The sequence below is a fragment of the Bubalus bubalis genome, chromosome 5, assembly GCF_019923935.1.
Source record: "Bubalus bubalis isolate 160015118507 breed Murrah chromosome 5, NDDB_SH_1, whole genome shotgun sequence".
NCBI lineage: Eukaryota > Metazoa > Chordata > Mammalia > Artiodactyla > Bovidae > Bubalus > Bubalus bubalis.
This window is the reverse complement of record NC_059161.1, coordinates 93180477-93200690: the sequence shown is the minus strand read 5'-3', so window position 1 is coordinate 93200690 and position 20214 is coordinate 93180477. Positions and strand designations below refer to the sequence as shown.

At 45.5% G+C, this 20214-nt stretch overlaps 1 protein-coding gene across 2 annotated transcripts in view; it reads right to left on the bottom strand.

Moving 5' to 3' along the window:
- Positions 1 to 20214, bottom strand: part of RAB30 (RAB30, member RAS oncogene family) — a 100152-nt gene that overhangs the window by 9425 nt on the left and 70513 nt on the right. Inside the window, exons 1-4 of one of the 2 annotated variants that reach the window (XM_006055636.4) lie at positions 16223 to 16394; positions 15882 to 15982; positions 11353 to 11436; positions 3571 to 3754 (exon numbers count right to left, since the gene is read on the bottom strand). In XM_006055636.4, coding sequence (XP_006055698.1) covers positions 3571 to 3754; positions 11353 to 11436; positions 15882 to 15974 — 361 coding nt within the window. In that variant the 5' untranslated portion in view covers positions 15975 to 15982; positions 16223 to 16394. Of the gene's footprint in view, positions 1 to 3570; positions 3755 to 11352; positions 11437 to 15881; positions 15983 to 16222; positions 16395 to 20214 lie in introns of those variants that run through there. The other variant, XM_006055635.4, reaches the window with a different exon arrangement.

Below are 20214 nucleotides of genomic sequence, written 5' to 3'. Positions count from 1 at the left end.
CATGGTAAAAGTGACCCTTGATTGATACACTCCATCCGGCCTGGGAATTCTGTGTATGAATTATAAATACCTAATGGAAAGCCTTAACTTTGGGCTTCCCTAAGTGTGGCAATTCTTCATTTGGAAAGACCCTGGAAGTTAGGGCTGTTGGGCTACTACAAGAGAGACTGGCTCCTATGGGGGCACTGAGGCTGCAGCCAGAGCGGACCCTGCACTTGCCTGAGTGAGCCTTGCTGCCTCACGCCTGAACTGTCCCGGGAGGTCCTGGGCAGCTCTGTGGACTCACTCTATGAGGGCTGCTTCCACTGAAGGGGAACGCTTGGCACTGACCTGCTGTTAAGCTGTGTTTGCTGTCCTGTATCCCCCTAAATGTCTGTGATGCCATGTGGCCGATGGTAGTCTTGTGGGTCAAAGTGTTCCGCAGAGCCTAATGAGACACTCCCCTGTAGAAGCTACAGAATCCACCACACAAACACACGTACACGAGCTCTGTCCACTGGAAAGCCTAAAAGCCGTCACACCCCCCGCCCCAACTCTACGGTAAAGATGATTCCTATCACCTTGGCTTAGCTTCTAAATACAACTTCCCATTGAAAATCAATAGAATTTCTTAAAGAAATTGCTAATTCCAGGTCAGGGATAGGAAATGCATTAGATGCACCTGGAACATGTCATCCCAGAAAGCAAGAAAATCATCAAGGATTCCCAGGTCATGTCAAAAGGACTCAAGAGTGAAGAGGCTCCCCCTGTCAAAGTTGGAACAATAGAAGCATCAATAATAATAACTGCAAAGGACTAGAATACATCAAATATATTTAAATCTATAACAATATTTAAAACAAAAACAAACTTTAATAGTTACTTTTGGAAGACTTGGGAACCAACTCATTATTTTGAAAAGTAATAAATGAAAAAGAGTGCTTTCCTGGTGATCCGGTGGTTAAGAGTCCACCTTGCAATGCAGGGGACACCGGTTCAATCCCTGGTCTGGGAAGATCCCAACGTGCCACGGGGCAACTAAGCCCTTGCACCACAGCTACTGAAGCCCACGCACCTGGAGCCTGTGTTCCGAAACAAGAGAAGCCACCACAAGGAGAAGCCCGCACCACAGTGAAGAGTAGTCCCTGATCTCTGCAACTAGAGAAAGCCTGCACGCGACAGTGAAGGCCCAGAACGGCCCAAACTAACTAACACAATAAAAAGACTTTTTACAAAACTTCTGTGACTAAGCTTAAAAAATAAAAACAAAGAATCAAGCATTTTTCTCGACTGCCCTGAGAACAGCACCTCAGAACACCAACTACACAATATATTTGCTACAACAAAAAACAAAAACCATGAATCTGAGCAGGCTCTAGATTCCCCTGCAAATCTGCCAGAGATTTAAGTGACAGAAGAATGCATCAAATGACACCGCCAAGCTGAAATAGTAAAATGCAGACTTGAAAACGCCACCGCACAAACAAATGCTTTAACAAGCAAATCCCCAGGAAGCAAATATGGAAGGATAACCTCCAGCTAAAAGGAGAATTAAAAGACATATCTTTTATAGAGATGCACACTGACATAATACAAACTGAATTAATACGACATCTTGGATTGGCTTCAAAATAACCTGAAGGGGAGGGCAGACAGAAGAGGTGGGGAACAGATAAAACAAGACCGGCTGTGAGCTGTTCACTGTCAACTCTGAGAGACGTGCAGATGGGTGTTCATTATACGGTTTGCTCTATTTTGCTTATGTTTAAAATTTCCCATAATAAAAGTTTTTTAAAAAAAGCCAGTGCCTCTTTCATATCGAGCTGACTAATTATGTTCCCTCATCTGTGCATTTAACTTCCTTAAACAGAATCCCAAGTAGTAATGCTTTGACTCAAGTTCTCAGGGCTTTCTGTCCAGAGCAGAGGGCTTTCAAGCTCTTCCCAGCAAAGATTCTCCAATGTGCAGGTGGGTTTTCAGATCTGAGTAGGGGGCACTGGTACTCATAGAGAGGCAAATACTTAACCCAGCAGCCTGAAGGAAAAGTCCAGCAATTTGTTACAAGGCAGCACATCACAGCTGGATAAACACAGCCTCTGGAGTCGATCTAACATGCTGTGTGACCTTGAACAAAGAACTTGACTTCTCTGAGCCTTGCTTTCCTCATCTGTAAATTTGAGATCGTGACACACAATGTCCTTAATATGATTCCTCGCACACACACACCAGCTATAATGCTTTATTCTAATGTGTTTGTTTAACTTACTGTTAACCATGATTTTTAACTTAATGTTTCTGAGAATCTCTATCAGATTTCCAAAATTTGTGTCTTTCTAGAACATACAACAATGTTACTTCTTAGGAAGAAAAAAATCTTCTTCTGGCCACATCACACGGTGTGCAGGGTCTTAGTTTCCCGACAAGACATAAACGAGAGATCAAACCTGTGCCCCCTGCAGTGGAAGCGTGTGGTGTCCCAACTGGACCACCATGGAATTCCCAGGAAGGAAACTTTTTAACAACCATATATTATTAACATTTTTCCATCACCAGTAGAGGATTTTTAATAATCTGGTCCATTTCACTGCAATTCCATTTATAACGGGTGCATTTATTACCACAAAAAAACCATGGGTTGTTTTCTGTTTTCCCCTCATACTAGAGGTTCTACCCTCCTATAAGATGAAATACACTGCAGAATTTCCCTTAAGGGATTCTTTCTGAAAATTAGAATTTCTCAGATCAGTATAAACATAAGAAGGGGAAAAAAGTTAACCAAGATCCATTTTTTAAGCAAAACACAATTGCTTCAATAGTGAATTCCTTATCAACTTAGATATATCTTCTAGATCAGCAGTTTCCATGGCCTAGATTTTTTTTTTAAATGCTTAGTATTAGTGCTGTTAGTTGCTCAGTCATGCCTGACTTTTTGCAACTCCATGGACTGTACCCTGCCAGGCTCCTTTGTCCATGGGATTCTCCAGGCAAGAATACTGGAGTGGGTTGCCATACCCTTCTCCAGAGCATCTCCCCAACCCAGAAATCAAACCTGGGTCTCCTGCATTGCAGGCAGATTCCTTACCATATGAGCTGCAGGGAAGTTCCTTTTTTAATGCTCAGCAGCCCATATAACTTTCATGGCAATCCACCTTCTTCTAGAGACTATGCTGATAGGAAAATCAATCAGCAGTGTTCTCTACTTTTCTAAATCATCACCGTGGGTTAGACTCTATTTCATTTTCTCTTCAACTGCAATCAGAAGAACTGAACGCTGACTGCATGAATTACAGAGCTGTAGACCAGTGGTCCCCAACCTTTTTGGCACCAGGGACCAGTTTTGTGGAAGACAATTTTCCCATGGGCAGAGTAGGGGCATGGTTTCAGGACGATTCAAGCTCATCACATTCATTGCGCACTTCAGTTCTCCTCTAATGCTGCTGCTGATCTCACATGAGGCACTGGTCCATGGCCCAGAGGTTGGGGACCCCTGGTGAAGACTATTCTTGCAAGGTGCCAAGGCACAAGCCTTATGTGATTATAAATTCTCTGATGCTCACAAATCAATTTCCCTCCTCATCAGTCCTTACTTACCCACTAGCACAGTGATGACCTTGTTGCTAGCATATTGTTCTATCTCCCGCAGCCACTCAGGAAGGCAACGGAAGGATTCCTCACAGGTTATGTCATAGGTAAGGATCAAGGCATTGGCGCTTCGGTAATAACTCTGGGTGATGGACCGAAATCTCTCTTGACCTGCTGTGTCCCAGATCTGAAGCTGTAAAGGCATAAAAGAAGGATCAGGTTGGCGAAGCAAAGAAGAAAGAAAGCCTTGCCTTCTTGTTGTTGGTTGGTCACTCAGTCATGTCCGACTCTTTGCAACCACATGGACTGCAGCACACCTGTCCTTCAGTGTCTCCTGGAGTTTGCTCAAACTCATGTCCATTGAGTCACTGATGCCATCTAACTATCTCATCATCTGCCACCACCTCTCCCTCATCAGGGTCTTTCCCAATTAGTCAGCTCTTTGCATCAGGTGGCCAAAGTACTGGAGTTTCAGCTTCAGCATCAGTCCTTCCAATGAACCCCCTTCATGGATCACAGCCTTGTCATGGTGAAGGGGCTTGTGTAACTCAGCTATAAGTCATGCTGTGCAGGCCCGCCCAAGATGGAGTTCTGACAAAACGTGGTTCACTGAAGAAGGAAATGGCAACCCACTCCAGTACGCTTCCAGTGTGTAGAAATAGAAACACCTTCACCCAAATAAGTTCATGGCTGTTTTTTGCTGTAAAAGAAAGGCACCTCTAATTTTTTAAAAATTCCTTCTGGTGAAAGAGAGGGACTTGCTTTGCGTTTTCTTTGCTAAATTTTTTTTAGTTTCCCCGTTATTCTTTTTTTAAAAGGCATTCAGATTATTTTCATACAATTTCATTTAAAACGTAAAATTAGGGTATTTACAATTACTTAACTTTTATTATAAGCCTGTTTCCCCTAAGAAGTGCTATTTTTTAAATTTATTTATTTTTAATTGAAGGATAATTACAATACTGTGTTGGTTTCTACCATATAAGAACTGCTATTTTTATCCATAGATTCTTCATTGTTCATATCTTTAATTTTTCTTTTTGTTGGTTTTCTAAATCAGAAAGTATATTCCTAGGTCTTGTTAAAGATTTACACTCTTAGAACATATTTTAAATGCTCTCCTTTTTATTTTGAAAATTCCCTCTATTCTTTATTAAAAAAAAAAAAACTAGACAATCAAACTGTCAAGCATTTATGTGCCAAGCTCTATTCTAAGTACTCTACACATAATAACTCATTTACTCCTCACAAGAACTCTATGAGGTAGGTAAATACTATTCCTGTATCATTTCTCATGTGAGGAAACTGAGGCACAGAGAGATTAATTAACTTGCCCAGTGTCTCACAGCCAATATGTCCTAAAGCTGATTCAACCATGCATTGTGGTCCGAGTCCTTGCTCTTTTTTTTGAATTGGCCATGCCAAGTGGCCTGTGGGATCCTAGTTCCCTGACCAGGAACTAAACTCACACCTTCTGCACTGGAAGCATAGAGTCTCAACCCCTGGACCACCAGGAAGTCCCAGAGTCTCTGCCCTTCATCACAATGCCCTAGTACAAAAGTCGGGATCCAGGGCAAGGTATCACTCTGTGACTGTTGGCATTTCAGCCAACAACTGGAGAGGGGGAAAAAAATCCATTCACATGAATATATTAAGGTATGATCTTTGATCATGAAAACAGGAGCAATGCCATGGCAGACAAGGAAAATAATTTCCCTCCACCATCTGTAAGCCCTCTGACCTTCGGCAAGTCACTTAATCTCCTTTGGCTTTGGCGGCTTCTTTATTAAAAGAGGTTAATAACATGCAAACCTGCTGAAGTCATTTACTAGTTTGAAGACCTCATAACTGATGGTTCTAAAAACAAAGAAGGCGAAACACCTCTCACTTCAACCTGAATTTCCCTGCACAGAGCAGACTTCTGCGAGAGAAACTGTTCCCCAGAGAGACTGCTGAGAGCGGAACAAAGCCGAGGCCTTGAGAAATCACACTGAGAGTAATCTTCCCTTCTCACTGCATTGATGTCATGTGTCACAGGGTGCATCCACCCCATTAACGGACATCATTTCCTCAGGGAAGACTTCTGGAACCTTCAGATTAGGCCAGGTTCCCCATCTCTACCCCCAAATCATCTCAACTCTAACCAAGCCTATAATTTCCTATCACAGCACCAAACACACTTTTTCTCTGGGGCTGCACGGGGCCTTGGTTGCTACTTGCAGGCTTCCTCGAGTTGCAATGAGCAGGGACTACTCTCTAGCTGCACTGCATGAGCTGCTCAGTGCAGTGGTTTCTCTCCCTGTGGCCCATGAGCTCCTGAGTACAGGCTCAGTAGCTGGGCACACGGGCTTAGCTGGCCCCACAGCATGTGGGATCTTCCCAGACCAGGGATCAAACCCGTGTCCCCTGCATCGGCAGGCAGATTCTTCACCACTGGACCAGCAGGGAAGTCCCACCTGAAACACTTGAATCACTTATGTATTTGTAATAACGTGTTCCATAACCATCTTTCTCATTAGATGGAAAGTTTCATGACGGGGGGAGTTTGGGGTCCATTTTCCTCTCAGTTATCCCCTACAGTGTCTGGAAAATAGTAAATGTTCAAATAGTTATTCATGGTCTCATCTCATCCTTACAAATCCCAGTGAGGTAGGCGAGTTTACGCCTCCCTTTCATTAGCAGGTAACTCACAAGGCTGGGACTCAGACTCCAGACTCTGACCCCCCAAGAGAGGACTCAGTCCATACACCGTGCTGCTCTGCTGCCAGAGGCTGATTTAGACATCCAACTGCATCCAGAGAGGACGAGGCAGTCGGTGTCACCCTCTGCTCAGATCAGCTTAGCCGAGAAGACTGAGACTGACCAGTGGTCCCTGCCACCAAAGAGAGGCACACAGGCTCTCCTTTGATTTGAAGTCACAGCTGCCCTTTGATGATGTACATGAAAGCCTGTGTGTGCTGAGGGCAGCCATACAGATGTTACAGCTTTTGCCAGGACAAAAGCTACTTCTCTTCTCTGTCTCAAACCTAGGGACATGGTTCCCCTCTCCAGGCTGTGTCTTAGAACAAAAGACTATTATCTTAATGCCACAGTGAACCTTGAAAAACACTTGTGATTGGATTTAATACTGCTGATCCTTAGACATCAGTATGTTCTCGTGACAGGCATATCTTGAGAACAGCTCTGAGAATTAAAACCACCAAAATATTTTCCAGAAAAGCAATTAAATGTCTTGGCGGAGATGCAGGCTGCTTTCCCAAAGGGAGCTTCCTCTTTCTAGCCTTATGGTTAATTTCTGAGGAGATCCATATTCCACTGCCTTTATTACTCAACTTGGTTTCACTGTTCTCTCTGCAATTTGCTTGCTCTTTTTCAGCATTTACAGATCATAAATAGATGCAGAGCACTGTGCTGACGGAAGATTCAAAGATAAATAAAATACAATCCCTGATATCAAAATGCTCATAGTAAAGGAGGATGAATACACAGTTGACTAACTATGATAAGATAGGTGTGCATGCGAAGTCGTCCGGTCATGTCTGCCTCTTTGCAGCCCTAGGAACTGTAGCCCACCAGGCTCCTCTGTTCATGGAATTCTCCAGGCCAGAATCCTGGCGTGGGTTGCCATGCCCTCCTCCAGGGAATCTTCCCCACCCAGGGACTGAACCCATGTCTCGTACATCTCCTGCACTGGCAGGCAGCGTCTTCACCACTAGCATCACTTGGGAAGCCCGTGGTAAGATATGAGATGTTCTATTAAAGAGGGGCCAGCAGGAGAGTGTCTCCTGGTATGGGTCTTCTGCCCATTGATATGTTCTCAATAACCCTGCCTGGGGCTTTCTAACCACTCTCACTTCCAGCATGAGGCTATGCTATCGTCCACTCTCTTCTTTGCACTACCACTCACACCTCTACTGCCTCACTGCTACAAAAATGTACTACAGGGACTTCCCAAGTGGTCCAAAGGTTAAGATTCTGCACTTCCAGTGCAGGGAGTGCAGGTTCGAACCCTGGTCAGGGAACTAAGATCCCACATGCCATGTGGCACAGCCAAAAAAAAAAAAGTATTGCAATCTACTGTGTCCCCTTGTAAGACTGAGTTCTCTGAGGGCAAAGGCTGTCTCTTATTTAACCATATACCCCAGGGCCCCGCCTAAAACAGTCCGTGGTTCATGCTGGACACACTGAAGTGATGGCTAACTGAATGACCTGAGGATGGTGGAATCACAAAGGAAGGATGGGCTCATCCTGCTTAAGTGATGAATAGGGAGTAAAGAAGGTTTCACAGATGAAATGTTTGTGAAAGATGACAGGAAGTTACTAGGGAAGAAAGACGCTTTAGCATACCACAGTGCTTGGTACAAAGCATTCACTCTGACACAGGATGGCTGGATGAACAAAAGGATGGACAGATGGTTGTAAAAGCAAACACGTGTGCATACTCTCAAGACTTTCCTATCTACACAATGCATACCTGATGAGAGAAAAATCCAGCAAATCTTCTATTTCTATTATAACGAATCTCCTAAGGTTAAAATGTCATAGACTGAGCTTCAAGTTTTACTTAATACACATTAATTTATGACAGGCTAAGAGAAATCAATGGATAAGAGAAAATTCTATATAGGTTTTAATTATATTTTCTACCCAAGGTCACCTTCATAATGCAGACCACTTTAAGAGAAGGGCCCCTTCTTTAACTTTGCCTCCACTGATTTGACTCTAAACCTCAATAGCTATGGGCTTCCCTGGTGGCTCAGACAGTAAAGAATCTGCCTGCAATGCAGGAGATCTGGGTTCAATTCCAGAGTTGGGAAGATCCCCTAGAGAAAGGAACGGCAACCCACTCCAGTATTCTTGCCTGGATAATTCCAAGGACAGAGAGGAGCCTGGTGAGCTACAGTCCATGGGGTAGCTCGGAAAGAGTTGGACACAAATGAGTGACTAACACTTCCACTTTCTTCACTTAATTGCTATGGGAATCCTTCTAATACCGTTGATTAGCTGCCTGTGATCCTGGGAGCCATCCTAGAAAGAAAGGGACTTGTAGGGAAAGCTGAGAGAGGATGGTGAGCAGTCGGGAGAAAAATTAGCATTCAGGTCTTGCCCTGCCTCTCACCAGGTGGGTGATTATGCGCAAACCAGCAGTGAATTCTCTTTCCACGGGCTCTCCAGGGCACTGGGAAAGCCTGCAGACTCCCAGCAAAAGCTCACTAAACTCTCATTAAGAAGAGGTACTCGGTTCCTGTTAATGAACACTGACAATAGTGAGAAAATAACTGTTTCCTCAGTGAGACGCGGCTGCTCTCCTCCTGTGTCCGTGTTCATGAGACCCTTGGATTACTGTGGTTGAAGAGGGTCATCTTCTGTCTTGATTCTACAAATATGGCTAGAAAGATTCACAGGCAAAGAGTCATTAAAGCTGGATTTGGGAGATGAGCCAGCTCTCACTTCTCACAGAGGCCTGAAATGACGATAGAAACGGGAACTGTGCTGTGATCCAAAGATGAGTAAGACACAAACCTTCTCAGGGAGTCTGAGGTAGATTCAGATGCTATAAAAAGATGGATTTTTAGCTGAGTATAATAAGTACTTAAAAATGAGGTTATGGTTCACAGAAAGTGGAATAAATGTAATAACTAAACTTGGGAATTGAGGAAAGAAAAATAAGCCTGTTCTTTAACAATGGGGACCATTTCTTTATTCGCTGCTTTCTATTCCCAGAACCTGGCACACGGCAGGCGCGAACCTTTCGGTCAAAGGAATGAACTCGTACATATATATGGATATAAATGAGAAAACCAAATCTCTGGAAATAAAATGCCTGGTGATCTTAACCCAGCTCCTTGGGATGGCAACCAGCTCCCTCTGCTGGAACAAGAGAGAACTACTCATGGCTCTTCCTGCCACTGCCTCGTGAGTGCACACTCCTGGCTTCCTCCTCTCCCCACAGCCCAGCGCCTTCTCTCCACCTCAGCGCACTGGTTTTCTGACCTTTCCAGTGGACGCTCACATGGAGTCCACATGCTGTTTTCCAGAAGGCCCAGCTCTCCATCACTATTGTATCTGGTGTAGATGTCTGCAGTAACGAACCCCTCTGAGGAGTCAGGGCTGGAAGCGACACTGGGAAAGTTTCTGTCCCCCACTCAGGAGCCTCATCCTAAACACAGTTTTGTGTGCCTGTGGCATGCTGTAAGAGCACCCTGGAGCTTCTCTGTCCTTTCTGAGGCATCCGAAGGCAGGACTGCAGGTACCTGTGGGAGAAGGATGCAAGTGGCATGGACTCACACTTAGGATGCTGAGGTTGGGGTATGAGGTTGGGGTACTGAGGTTGGGGTGCTGAGGTTGGGGTGCTTAGGTTGGGATGCTGAGGCTGGGGTATGAGGTTGGGATGCTGAGGCTGGGGTATGAGGTTGGGATGCTGAGGTTGGGGTGCTGAGGTTGGGATGCTGAGGCTGGGGTATGAGGTTGGGGTGCTGAGGTTGGGGTATGAGGTTGGGATGCTGAGGTGGGGTATGAGGTTGGGGTGCTGAGGTTGAGGTGCCGAGGATGGGATACTGAGGTTGAAGTGCTGAAGTTGGGGTATGGCTAGAACGCTGATGCCACATGTTGATCCAAGGATCACCCCTTCTTTCCATAGCCCTCAGCTCTGAAAGGTCTGACTGTGGAATCTCACTCAGTCTGACGGGCATAGTGCCAAAGATCAGTATCTCTACCCGCCTTCCAAGTAACTTAGTCTTACCGCACATTTCTTTCCATCATCTCCCTCTTTCCTTGCTCCAAGGTAATGGCTCATTATGCCTGCCTTCTCCCCTGCTCCATAGCAGGGGAGACCCCAGGGAGGCGATGGGGTTCACTGGCTCATATAAAACCAATTCATATCCCACCTACCTCCCTTGCTAACTGTGTAATCATGGATAAATAAATAACTCGACCTCTCTAAAAAATACAAAATGAAGATAATTTAGCATTTACCTCACAGGGTTTACAATAAGGATTGAGTTAAATGTAAAAGAAGGCAGCGGAGGGATTGACACATATTAGGCACTTGAAAACCACTCCCTCCCTTTTCTTGTTACTGAACCCAATGTAGCTCTTTCAGGTATCAAAGTACCCAGAGGCCACAAAGCAGGGGTGGGGGGCAGATCATGGACCCTTCCTGGACCCTTAATTTAGTATTTCTCACTTATCAGGGGTTGGGGTAGGGTGGGAGACGGAATAATTTGAATAAATGATTCACATGACAGAATGAGGAATGTAGAAATCAGCAGGCTCTCTAACGAGGCTGTGATTAAGAAAGAGGTAGGGAATTCCCTGGTAGGCCAGTGGTTAGGACTGGGTGCTTTCACTGCCGAGGGCCCAGATTCGATCCGTGGTTGGGGAACTAAGAGCCTGCAAAGTGTGCAGTGTGGAAAGAAAGGAGGGAAGGAGGGAGAGACAGAGAAAAAGAAAGAAAGAAAAAAAAGAAGTACCTAGGTCTTAAGAGCCCAACTCAAGACATTTCCAGAGGAAATTTCTTCCTTGTTTTTACATCTCATCCAACATGACCAGAGCAAGACAAACTGGCCTTAGCTCTTCTCTCAGTGTCTTCTGATCTGTAAACACATTATCCTCAACCCCCTCCTGCCCCTGTGAAGGGAACAGAGGCACTCTGTCTGGAAATAAGCTGTCACGGCTGAGTACGTCATTTTCAATGTGGGTTTCCACTCGGTGATTTAATAAATGTTATGAAAACAACTGCTTCTTCTCACATAGCACAATGAAAGCCTTATTGGACATTTAGCATCTTACCTTTACTTTTTCACCATTAATCTCCACTGTCTTAATCATAAAATCAACTCCAATTGTGGCTCCTTGTCCTGGGGGGAAAAGACCCTAAAGCAGAAATAATAGAAAAATAACAATAAGCAAACCTTTCAATTAAATGAAATCCTCCCCTACCCCCATTGCCAGCCCCTTGCTTTGGCTGAGTTAACTGACAGAAGAGAGAACTCTGGTTAGTGTCATGGGAACCCTATTTAATTTAGCTTTGTGTGTTTGAGAGAGGAGAAAGGGGAATGAATGGGGGAGAAAGAAATGTTGAAAGAAGAAGGAAGGGGAAAGAGGGACAAAGAAAGAAGGAAGCAGACAGAGAGGGTAAAAGGAAGAGAACTGGGAAAGGACGGGGGAATTAACTCCAAAGAATGAAACAAAACTCAGACACAAGGATAAGACTCAGGAACATGGAGCCGTAGGGATGAAACTGGGATGGTTAGGGTGCGGGCAAAGTGGATAGGTGCTCTAAAAGATAAGGTCAAGGAAGATTACAACTGGCTATTAGTCTAGGGCATGAAGAGCCATGGGTGTGAACCACCAGGCTGAAGAAACAAACAAGAAATCAACACAAGAAACATGAAGGAGACAGTGATGCTCTGAATTTCCCTCTCCCCTGACAGTGATAACTATTTCCTCTATACAGATACAACTACATGAGATCAGGGCCAACGACCCTGGGACAATAACTGAAAAAGATAAATTCATCCGGGGGACAGAATAGTAGAATAGCACCAACCCAAGAGGCAGTAAGCAGCCTAAGGAGCTCCGGGTGACCTCAGAAAAACCAGTCCCTCTCTGGTCTAACGTAAGTACTTCAAAACAAAGCTTTACATCAAATTGGAAGCTGAACTAAAAAGGTATGATTTTAGTAAAATCATATATATACTGTAATTTACTGTTACATAATACTTCCCATAAGCTTAGAGAGGAAGTTGGAGGGAAAGAACTCTATCAAGAAAAAACCCTCCACCTAGCTTCTCTTCCCTCTTCACATTCACACTCCAGAATTTCCAGAAATTAAAATAAAATGGACTTTATTAGCTCTGGGAGCTAAGATTGGGGGCATCATTAATTAAGTCTATTCCCTAATAAGAGAGGTCTTTAATTAAAGTTTGAACTTGAAAGACTGAGCATCAAACTGACAGCAAATGTTTCACTGCACGTCTGCAAACCATGTAAATATAAACATTCATAACTTTACTTACAAATATTGAATCAATTCTCTTCTATTTTGGTTTGGCTCAAACACAAGGCTGCCAAGCTTCAAGTTTATAGCTCCAGCTGTTTTGCAGTGGAACAAATGCCAAAAAATAAAACAAACCCTTCCCAATGTCTCGCTCATCATTTCAGTCCCCAATTCCTCGTGCCTCAAAAACAGCTGAATCCAATCCATTTTTAACTGTCAACTAAATAACAAAACCAAACATACTCCTGTCTATGAAATATGAACTCTAAGGGGGGTGGAGTTGAGGAGTCAAGACGGATATAAAGTAAACAGAAAAGAAAAACTAAGGGGTGGTGTGCTTATTGGTTGGGCTTCCCTCATAGCTCAGTTGGTAAAGAATCTGCCTGCAATGAAGAAGACCCTGGTTCGATTCTTGGGTTGGGAAAGATCTGCTAGAGAAGGGATAGGCTGCCCACTCCAGTATTCTTGGGCTTCCCTTGTGGCTCAGCTGGTAAAGAATCCACCTGCAGTGCAGGAGACCTGGGTTCGATCCCTGGGTTGGAAAAGATCCCCGGAAGAAGGGAAAGGCTATCCATTCCAGTATTCTGGCCTGAAGAATTCCACAGACTGTATAGTCCATAGGGTCACAAAGAGTCTGCTAAATATAACTGTTTAAAAATGGAAACATTTCTGGACTTCCCTGGTGGTCCAGTAGTTTAGACTCCAAGCTTCCACTGCAGGGGCACGGGTTCGATCCCTGGTAAGGGAACAAAGATCCCACATGCCTAGTGGTGTGACCAAAAAAGGGGTGGGGAGGCATTTTTACCCCTAATGATAAGAATTAGGCTTTTAAATAAGAAAGGCCAGATTCCTATGATCTCCAAGGAAAGAACATGAAGAAGATAAAAATGATCAAGCTGTGAGCTAGAAGATCTAGCTTCTCATCCCAGCCTTGCCACTAACATGGTACCAGATTGCTAATAAGTCATTTCATTCCTCTAGACCTCAGGGGGTTTTTAACCTATTAAATGAGAAGAGTGAGCTGAAAAATTTCTAAGGGAACTTTCAGTAATAAGACAAGGTCAAGGGAATTTTCAATAAAGGGGCTGCAAACTTCTTTACATCTCTGCAGTCTCATCTCATCCGCTTGCCAAAAGCAGAAAAGATTACTAACGTTAGATGGAAGTAAAACCAGCTGGAGTTTCAAATATTATGCCATGGTGGCTGACTGAACCCAGAAGCCAGTAAGCTTGTCATTTTTTCTTTCACCAGACCATGGTTAAGTAGACTTTCCCAGTGGCTCTGTGGTAAAGAATCTGCCTGCAACACAGGAGAAGCAGGAAATGTGGGTTTGATCCCTGGGTGGGGAAGATCCTCTGGAGAAGGGAATGGCAACCCAGTCCAGTATTCTTGGTGGAGAATCCCATAAACAGAGGAGCCTGGTGGCCTACAGTCCACAGGGCTGCAAAGAGTCGGACACAACTGAAGCAACTTAAGCACACATGCACACCAGCTCAGTAACAAGTTCTATTCTGTGTTCATTATCCTGGGAAAATCCTTGACATTTCCATAGACTGCTCTGTGCCCCCCAGCTGTTTGTGTTATTCAATCGGCCTCTCTGGTTTTCCATAGAACCACAGACTCTCAGAGCTGGAAGGGGCCTTGGAGATCAAAGGAAAGCAGGGAGGCTGGGCAAGGCTCCCAGGCGAGCCTGGGCAGAGTTGGGATGAAGGTCCAGGTCTTCTCAAGCCAGTGCACTTTCCCCAGCATCAAACTGCCCTCTGCCTTAGACAGAAGAGCTCTTCTCAACTTCCTCACTAGCACTTGATGAAAATGCAAGATGCGTGCATGATAAATCCTGAAAAGGATGCCATTCATCATCTTCCGGGAAAACACAAAAGAAGATCAATCTCAGAACGATTTCCCACCCATTTCTGGGTAAAATCAGGTATATAATCTCTGGCAGTAATTCTCAAAAGGGCAGCCCCTCAAAGGGAACTTATACTTAGAACAAAGGACTCAACTCAGAGGGAACATCTAATTTGGTTCAAATGGTCCTTCATTGTTCTCATTTCATTCTCATGGAGTAGGTTAGAAAAATCAGCATATCTGATTCTAAACCAAAATGATTCAGTCAGTTTTCTGGGAGGAACTGAGAGGGCATCAGCAGGGAGCTTGAGGGGTTTAATTTGAATCTGAGTTTTTAAAAAGTGAACATGTTTGTTTAACTTGATGTACAAATTCGTTTCCACTTAATTATTATTGGTTTTCATTTGTATTATTATTAATGAGTAATCTGCGGGGTTTTTTTTTAATCCAATAAGGTATTTTTGATGGGTTTCCCAGGTGGCTCAGTGGTAAAAGAATTCGCCTGCCAAGCAGGAGACACGGGTTCGATTCCTGGATTGTGAAGACTCCCTGGAGAAGTAGATGGCAACCAACTCCAATATTCTTGCCTGGAAAATCCCATGGACAGAGCGTGGAGGGCTACAGTCCATGGGGTCACAAAGAGTTGGACACGACTTAATGATTAAACAACAACAAAGGTATTTTTGATCCTGAAGACTGAAAGCAAAACCACTCACCCCTTTCACTAGAGGAAGCCACGGGAGGCTTGGGAGGGTTGGTGGTAACTCACTGAGCCGTGCTCCCTGGGGATGGTTTAAAATCTCTAGTCTATACATACTATTATGTATAAAATAAATAAGCTGTGTGGATCTTTTACACAACACAGGGAATACAGCCAATATTTTAAACTCTCAATGGAATATAACCTTTTAAAAATGGTGAATCACACCTGTAACATATAATACTGCTCACCAACTATACTTCAATTTAAAAAAATCAAAACAAAAGGAAAGAAAAGAGCAAAGGTTATCTCACAGAGGAAGGAGTGGTCGTGTTCACCACTGCTGAGATTTCAAATAAGATGGAAAATTTTAAATGTTAAAAACCAACCTTCTAGTTTAGGCTACAGAGCTGGTACACTTGGAAAGGGCTTGGAAAGGACTGGCAGCCAAGAGGCTGGGGCGGGTACCACTCACCCATCCTATTAAGATCCCCTAACCCTGTAAAGGGCTTAAAGGCCCTGGTGGCTCAGCAGCAAAGAATCCGCCTGCCAAGCAGGAGACTCGAGTTCGATCCCTGGGTCAGGAAGATCCCCTGGAGAAGGGAATGGCAACTCACTCCAGTTTTCTTGCCTGGAGAATCCCACGGACAGAGGAGCCTGGCGGGCTACAGCCCATGCAGTTGCAAGAGTCAAGACACGACTCAGGAAGTAAACCACCAGCATCTCCACAGGCCACACAGAGAAACCCACCCCAGACTCCAGAGTTCTTACCTGAGTGAACCGTCGGACTAGGCACGTCTTCCCCACACCAGCATTGCCGATTAAAACAATTTTAAACAGGAAATCATAATCTTCCATACTCATTTACACAGCTGCAAGGCAAACACAGGCACGAGTGAGATGGGCCTGGTCAGACTTGCCCACAGAGCTCAAGCTGCGCCAGCCCGTCTCCCCGGGAACCACGGGGCTGACTCATAGGAGGAGCAATGTAACGCTCCCCTCCCGTGATCCTGCCAGCGAGAGAGGAACACAGGTGTGTGGTCACAGATGGCCTTTATCCCTTCCCGGTCCCCTCACGCTATGGAGAGCAAATGACACAGATGGCCTTTCACCTGGTAACCTTTACTCTTCCAAGCAGTCAGGTCGCAGGTCGCTCCTGTGGTCAGCTGTTTTCTTTTAGCCACAAAAAGGAGATTATGAATCTCTGAGCAAACAAGCTGGGGGTGCAAGGAAGCGGAGCGAAGCGGAGCCCATGCAAAGCTGACAGGTGGTTTACGTAGATGCTGTGAGTGCCTCTGGGAGGAAGGGCTCGAGACTGGGAGTGTGAATGAAGGGAGGAAGCTTTCAGTCTCTTGCAAGTCCTGGGGGACCTGGGGTCCTACCGGGGGGAGATGCTGCCATCTTCCCCTCAACCACCTCCCTGTTGCTGTTCACCTCCTGCCAGCCGTGTGGATGCTGCAGCACCTCTCAAAGTACCCTTCTTCTCATCCCCCTGGGCTATGTTCCAGTATTTCCTCTGCTCAGGAAACCCTCTCGATCACTTTCTGTGTGTGTGTGTGTTTATTACAAATGTTTATTGAGTACTTGTAACTGTAGGGAATCAAATGTATATAAAAAAACAATCCTTAACCTTTCTATGTTTGGAAGTTAGTCCTTTAGGGACTGATGGAAGCACCTCTTTCTCTCTGAGTTTTCTGCTCATCTTCCCCAAATAAACATGTTCACCATTCCTCTGTCCTAAAACGTCATACAATTCTTTGTTCTAATGTCTGCCTCATCTTTGAGGGAAAGGATGATGTCTTTCAGCTCTATTTTCCTAGCCCATGGGACACAGTTACACTTAGTCAACATCTACTCTGCAGAATTAAATAATTAACAAATGAGCCTACAGCTGAAGTAAAGGCCTTAGTTTCTCGACTGTGCTAAAAAGAAGACTACCTGCTTTGTCTCCTTCAGAGAACTGTTATGAAGACTTAAAGGAAAAAAGAAGACCGTGTAAAAGAGCCTTGGTACCCATAAACCCCATCCTGGTAAAAACAATTCAGTACCTACTATAGCACTGTGCTAGTCTCTTGGACTTCCCTGGTGACTCAGAGGTAGGGAATCTGCCTGCCAAGAAGAAGACGTGAGTTTGATCCCTGGTTTGGGAAGATCCCCTGGAGAAGGGAATGGCAGCCCACTCCCATAGAGAAGGGAATGCCTGGGAAATCCCATGGACAGAGGAGCCTGGCAGGCTCCAGTCCATGGGGCTGCAAAAGAGTCAGACAAGACTTAGCGACTAAACAATAAAAACAGTCATCCCAGGAAACAGAGAGATGAAACAGTCTCTGCCCTTGAGATCAACATAAGAAAAGCTAAAGAACAATGATGAAGTTAGTCACAATTCAAAACACCAGGAGCACAGCTCATTTCATAAGGTGAAGGCGGAACAAGCCTGGTGGACTCTGGAGTAAAGGAGGGTCAATGTAAAGGAGGTAAAGGGGGGTCAGTGAGCACATGGGGGCGAGGGAGCCTTGGGTGGGGGGGCCATCCAGGGTGATGCCCACCTGCCGCCAGAGCTCCAAGGGCTGAGGGCTGCAGGGCGCAGGGATGGTGGGAGAGGCCACTGCAAAGCGACCTGCGAAGGAGCCAGGGCAGTTCCATGTGAACAAGGGTGATTTCTATGTGGATTCCAACGATCCTCGGAAAGACGACTGACAGCCAAGCCAACATGCAGGTCTCTGTTCCCTGGGACAGCGGAGGAAAAGTATCTCTCTGTCAAGAATCTGGGTCCATAAATGGTCACTCAACTCACCATATGTCAGGCACCATACTTGGCACTTTATGTCTATTTCCATTTCTTTTTATAAGTCTATGAGGCGGATGTTTCATGTGACCCAGTTTACAGGTGGGTAAACTGAGGGTAGTCCAAATATAAAGACAACTGCCAGACTTCAAGTCCAGAAGATATACATGCCATCAAAAGGAGCCTCCCCTATCCCCTCCCCTCACCAAGTTTTACTGTATTTATTTATATCTGCCTCACGTTCCAAGTGCGTCCCTCAGCACACACGTGCACGTGCATACGCTCTGTGAGCAGCAGGAAAGCAGTGAAGGGCTCTCTGGTTGAGCCCTGATCCTAGTCCCTCCGTATCATCGTCATTGCTGTCAATATCGTCTTCGCCACTACCACCACCACCATCATCACCTCATTCTATATTATTAACTCATTTAATCCTCACAACACTCCTATAAGGTAGACACTATTAGCATCCTAACTTGACAGATGGGGACACTGACGCACGGGCTAAGAAGTCATTAAGGTCCCACTTAAAAAGCTGATGGAGCTGAAATTCAAACCCAGATAGCCTGGGTCCACCACCCACATGGCCCGAAGCACCACCCTAGAGTGCCTTTCACAAAGCCCGGCTCATACTAGCAACTTCAGAAAAACCCGACAAATCGAACGACGAGGGCAAGACTCAGTAAACATGATTTCCCTTTTCTTTTCCCCTCTGGGTCCAAATCCAAAATTCTTTCTACCACACTGGAGCAGTTTAGATAAGAATCAAGATCAGGGTTCAGCTAAAAACGCAAAGGTTAAAACTCAGTAAAGTTGTTAAAAGCAAAAAGAAAAGAAATCTCATGGTTAGGTGCAAGGAGAGCGGGAAGATGTGCGGCCGTGTGACTCACACACAGACCACAACTCACACTTCCTAAGTCAACGAAAGAGAACGCAGCCCTGTGTCATGTGCTTTTTCTGTGCTCAGATCATTTGCGACACATGGATGTCTCCATCTTGGGCAGAGGTCAAAGAAACAAAGCGGAGGATCGAGAGGAGAACGTCCAAAAATAAAGGGCTGAGATACAGGGCTCCTAAGAGAAGGTCAGCAGAGCCCAAATTATGCGCCCTCGGGGAAAGAAGATGAAGTCACCTGCCCAGAGTCACGCTCAAGCTGCAGGCAGTGACCACCTGGAGCGAGCCACAGACTAAGAGCAAAGGTCCCGCCCCTTTCTGTAAGAAATTACTTCAGTGCTCCATTGAGTGGTTCTCTTTTTTTTTTTTTTTTAATAAACCTCTGAGAGGGAAAGTGTTTGGTCCCTTTAAAAACGCAGACTGCCCGTGGTGAATGCTACACTGTAAACTCCTGGGGATTGGCCGTGGTTACAGTTTCGTTTTTAATAGAAGACACACTGCTGGGTGAAAAGCTCACAAGACTGTCTGGAAACTGCGCTCTGAGGAAGTCTTTCTGTTTGGGAAGTAACGGAAGAGCCCAGGCATCACCAACCGCCCTGACACAGCATTCCGGGAGGGGGGATCCACTCAGGAGCTGTCAGTTACACCCTCTCCCAAAACTGACAACAAAAGTCACACCTTCTCTGGAGCAAACACGTCGCAAGATATGCTACTGGCCAAGCACAATTCTAGGAACTGTATGTTCTATTATTGTTAATAATAGCTGACACTTATTCCATGTTTCTCATTAAAATTTTTTAAAATCTGTTTTTGGCGGGGCTGGGTCTTTGTTGCTGCAGGCAGGCTTTCTCCAGTTGCGGCGAGCAGGGGCTCCTCTCCAGCTGCGGCGAGCGGGGGCTCCTCTCCAGCTGCGGCGAGCGGGGGCTCCTCTCCAGCTGCGGCGAGCGGGGGCTCCTCTCCAGCTGCGGCGAGCGGGGGCTCCTCTCCAGCTGCGGCGAGCGGGGGCTCCTCTCCAGCTGCGGCGAGCGGGGGCTCCTCTCCAGCTGCAGTGCGCAGGTTGCTCATTGCAGTGGCTTCTCTTGTAATTCAGCGTTTCTGGCAACTGCTGACCAGTCGCTCAGTCGTGTTCGACTCTTGGTGACCCCGTGGACTGTAGCCCGCCAGGCTTCTCTGTCCATGTGATTTCCCAGGCGAGAATACTGGAGTGGGGTGCCATGTTCTTCTCTTCAATGTTTCTTACATGCAAGATATTCATCTACATGTATTTGCTCATTTACTCCTCACAACGTATGTGCATACTAAGTCGCTTCACTCTGTGTGACCCCCATGGACTGTAGCTCTCCAGGCTCCTCTGTCCATGGGATTCTCCAGGCAAGAATACTGGAGTGGGTTGCCATGCCCTCCTCCTGCGGATCCCAAACCAGGGAT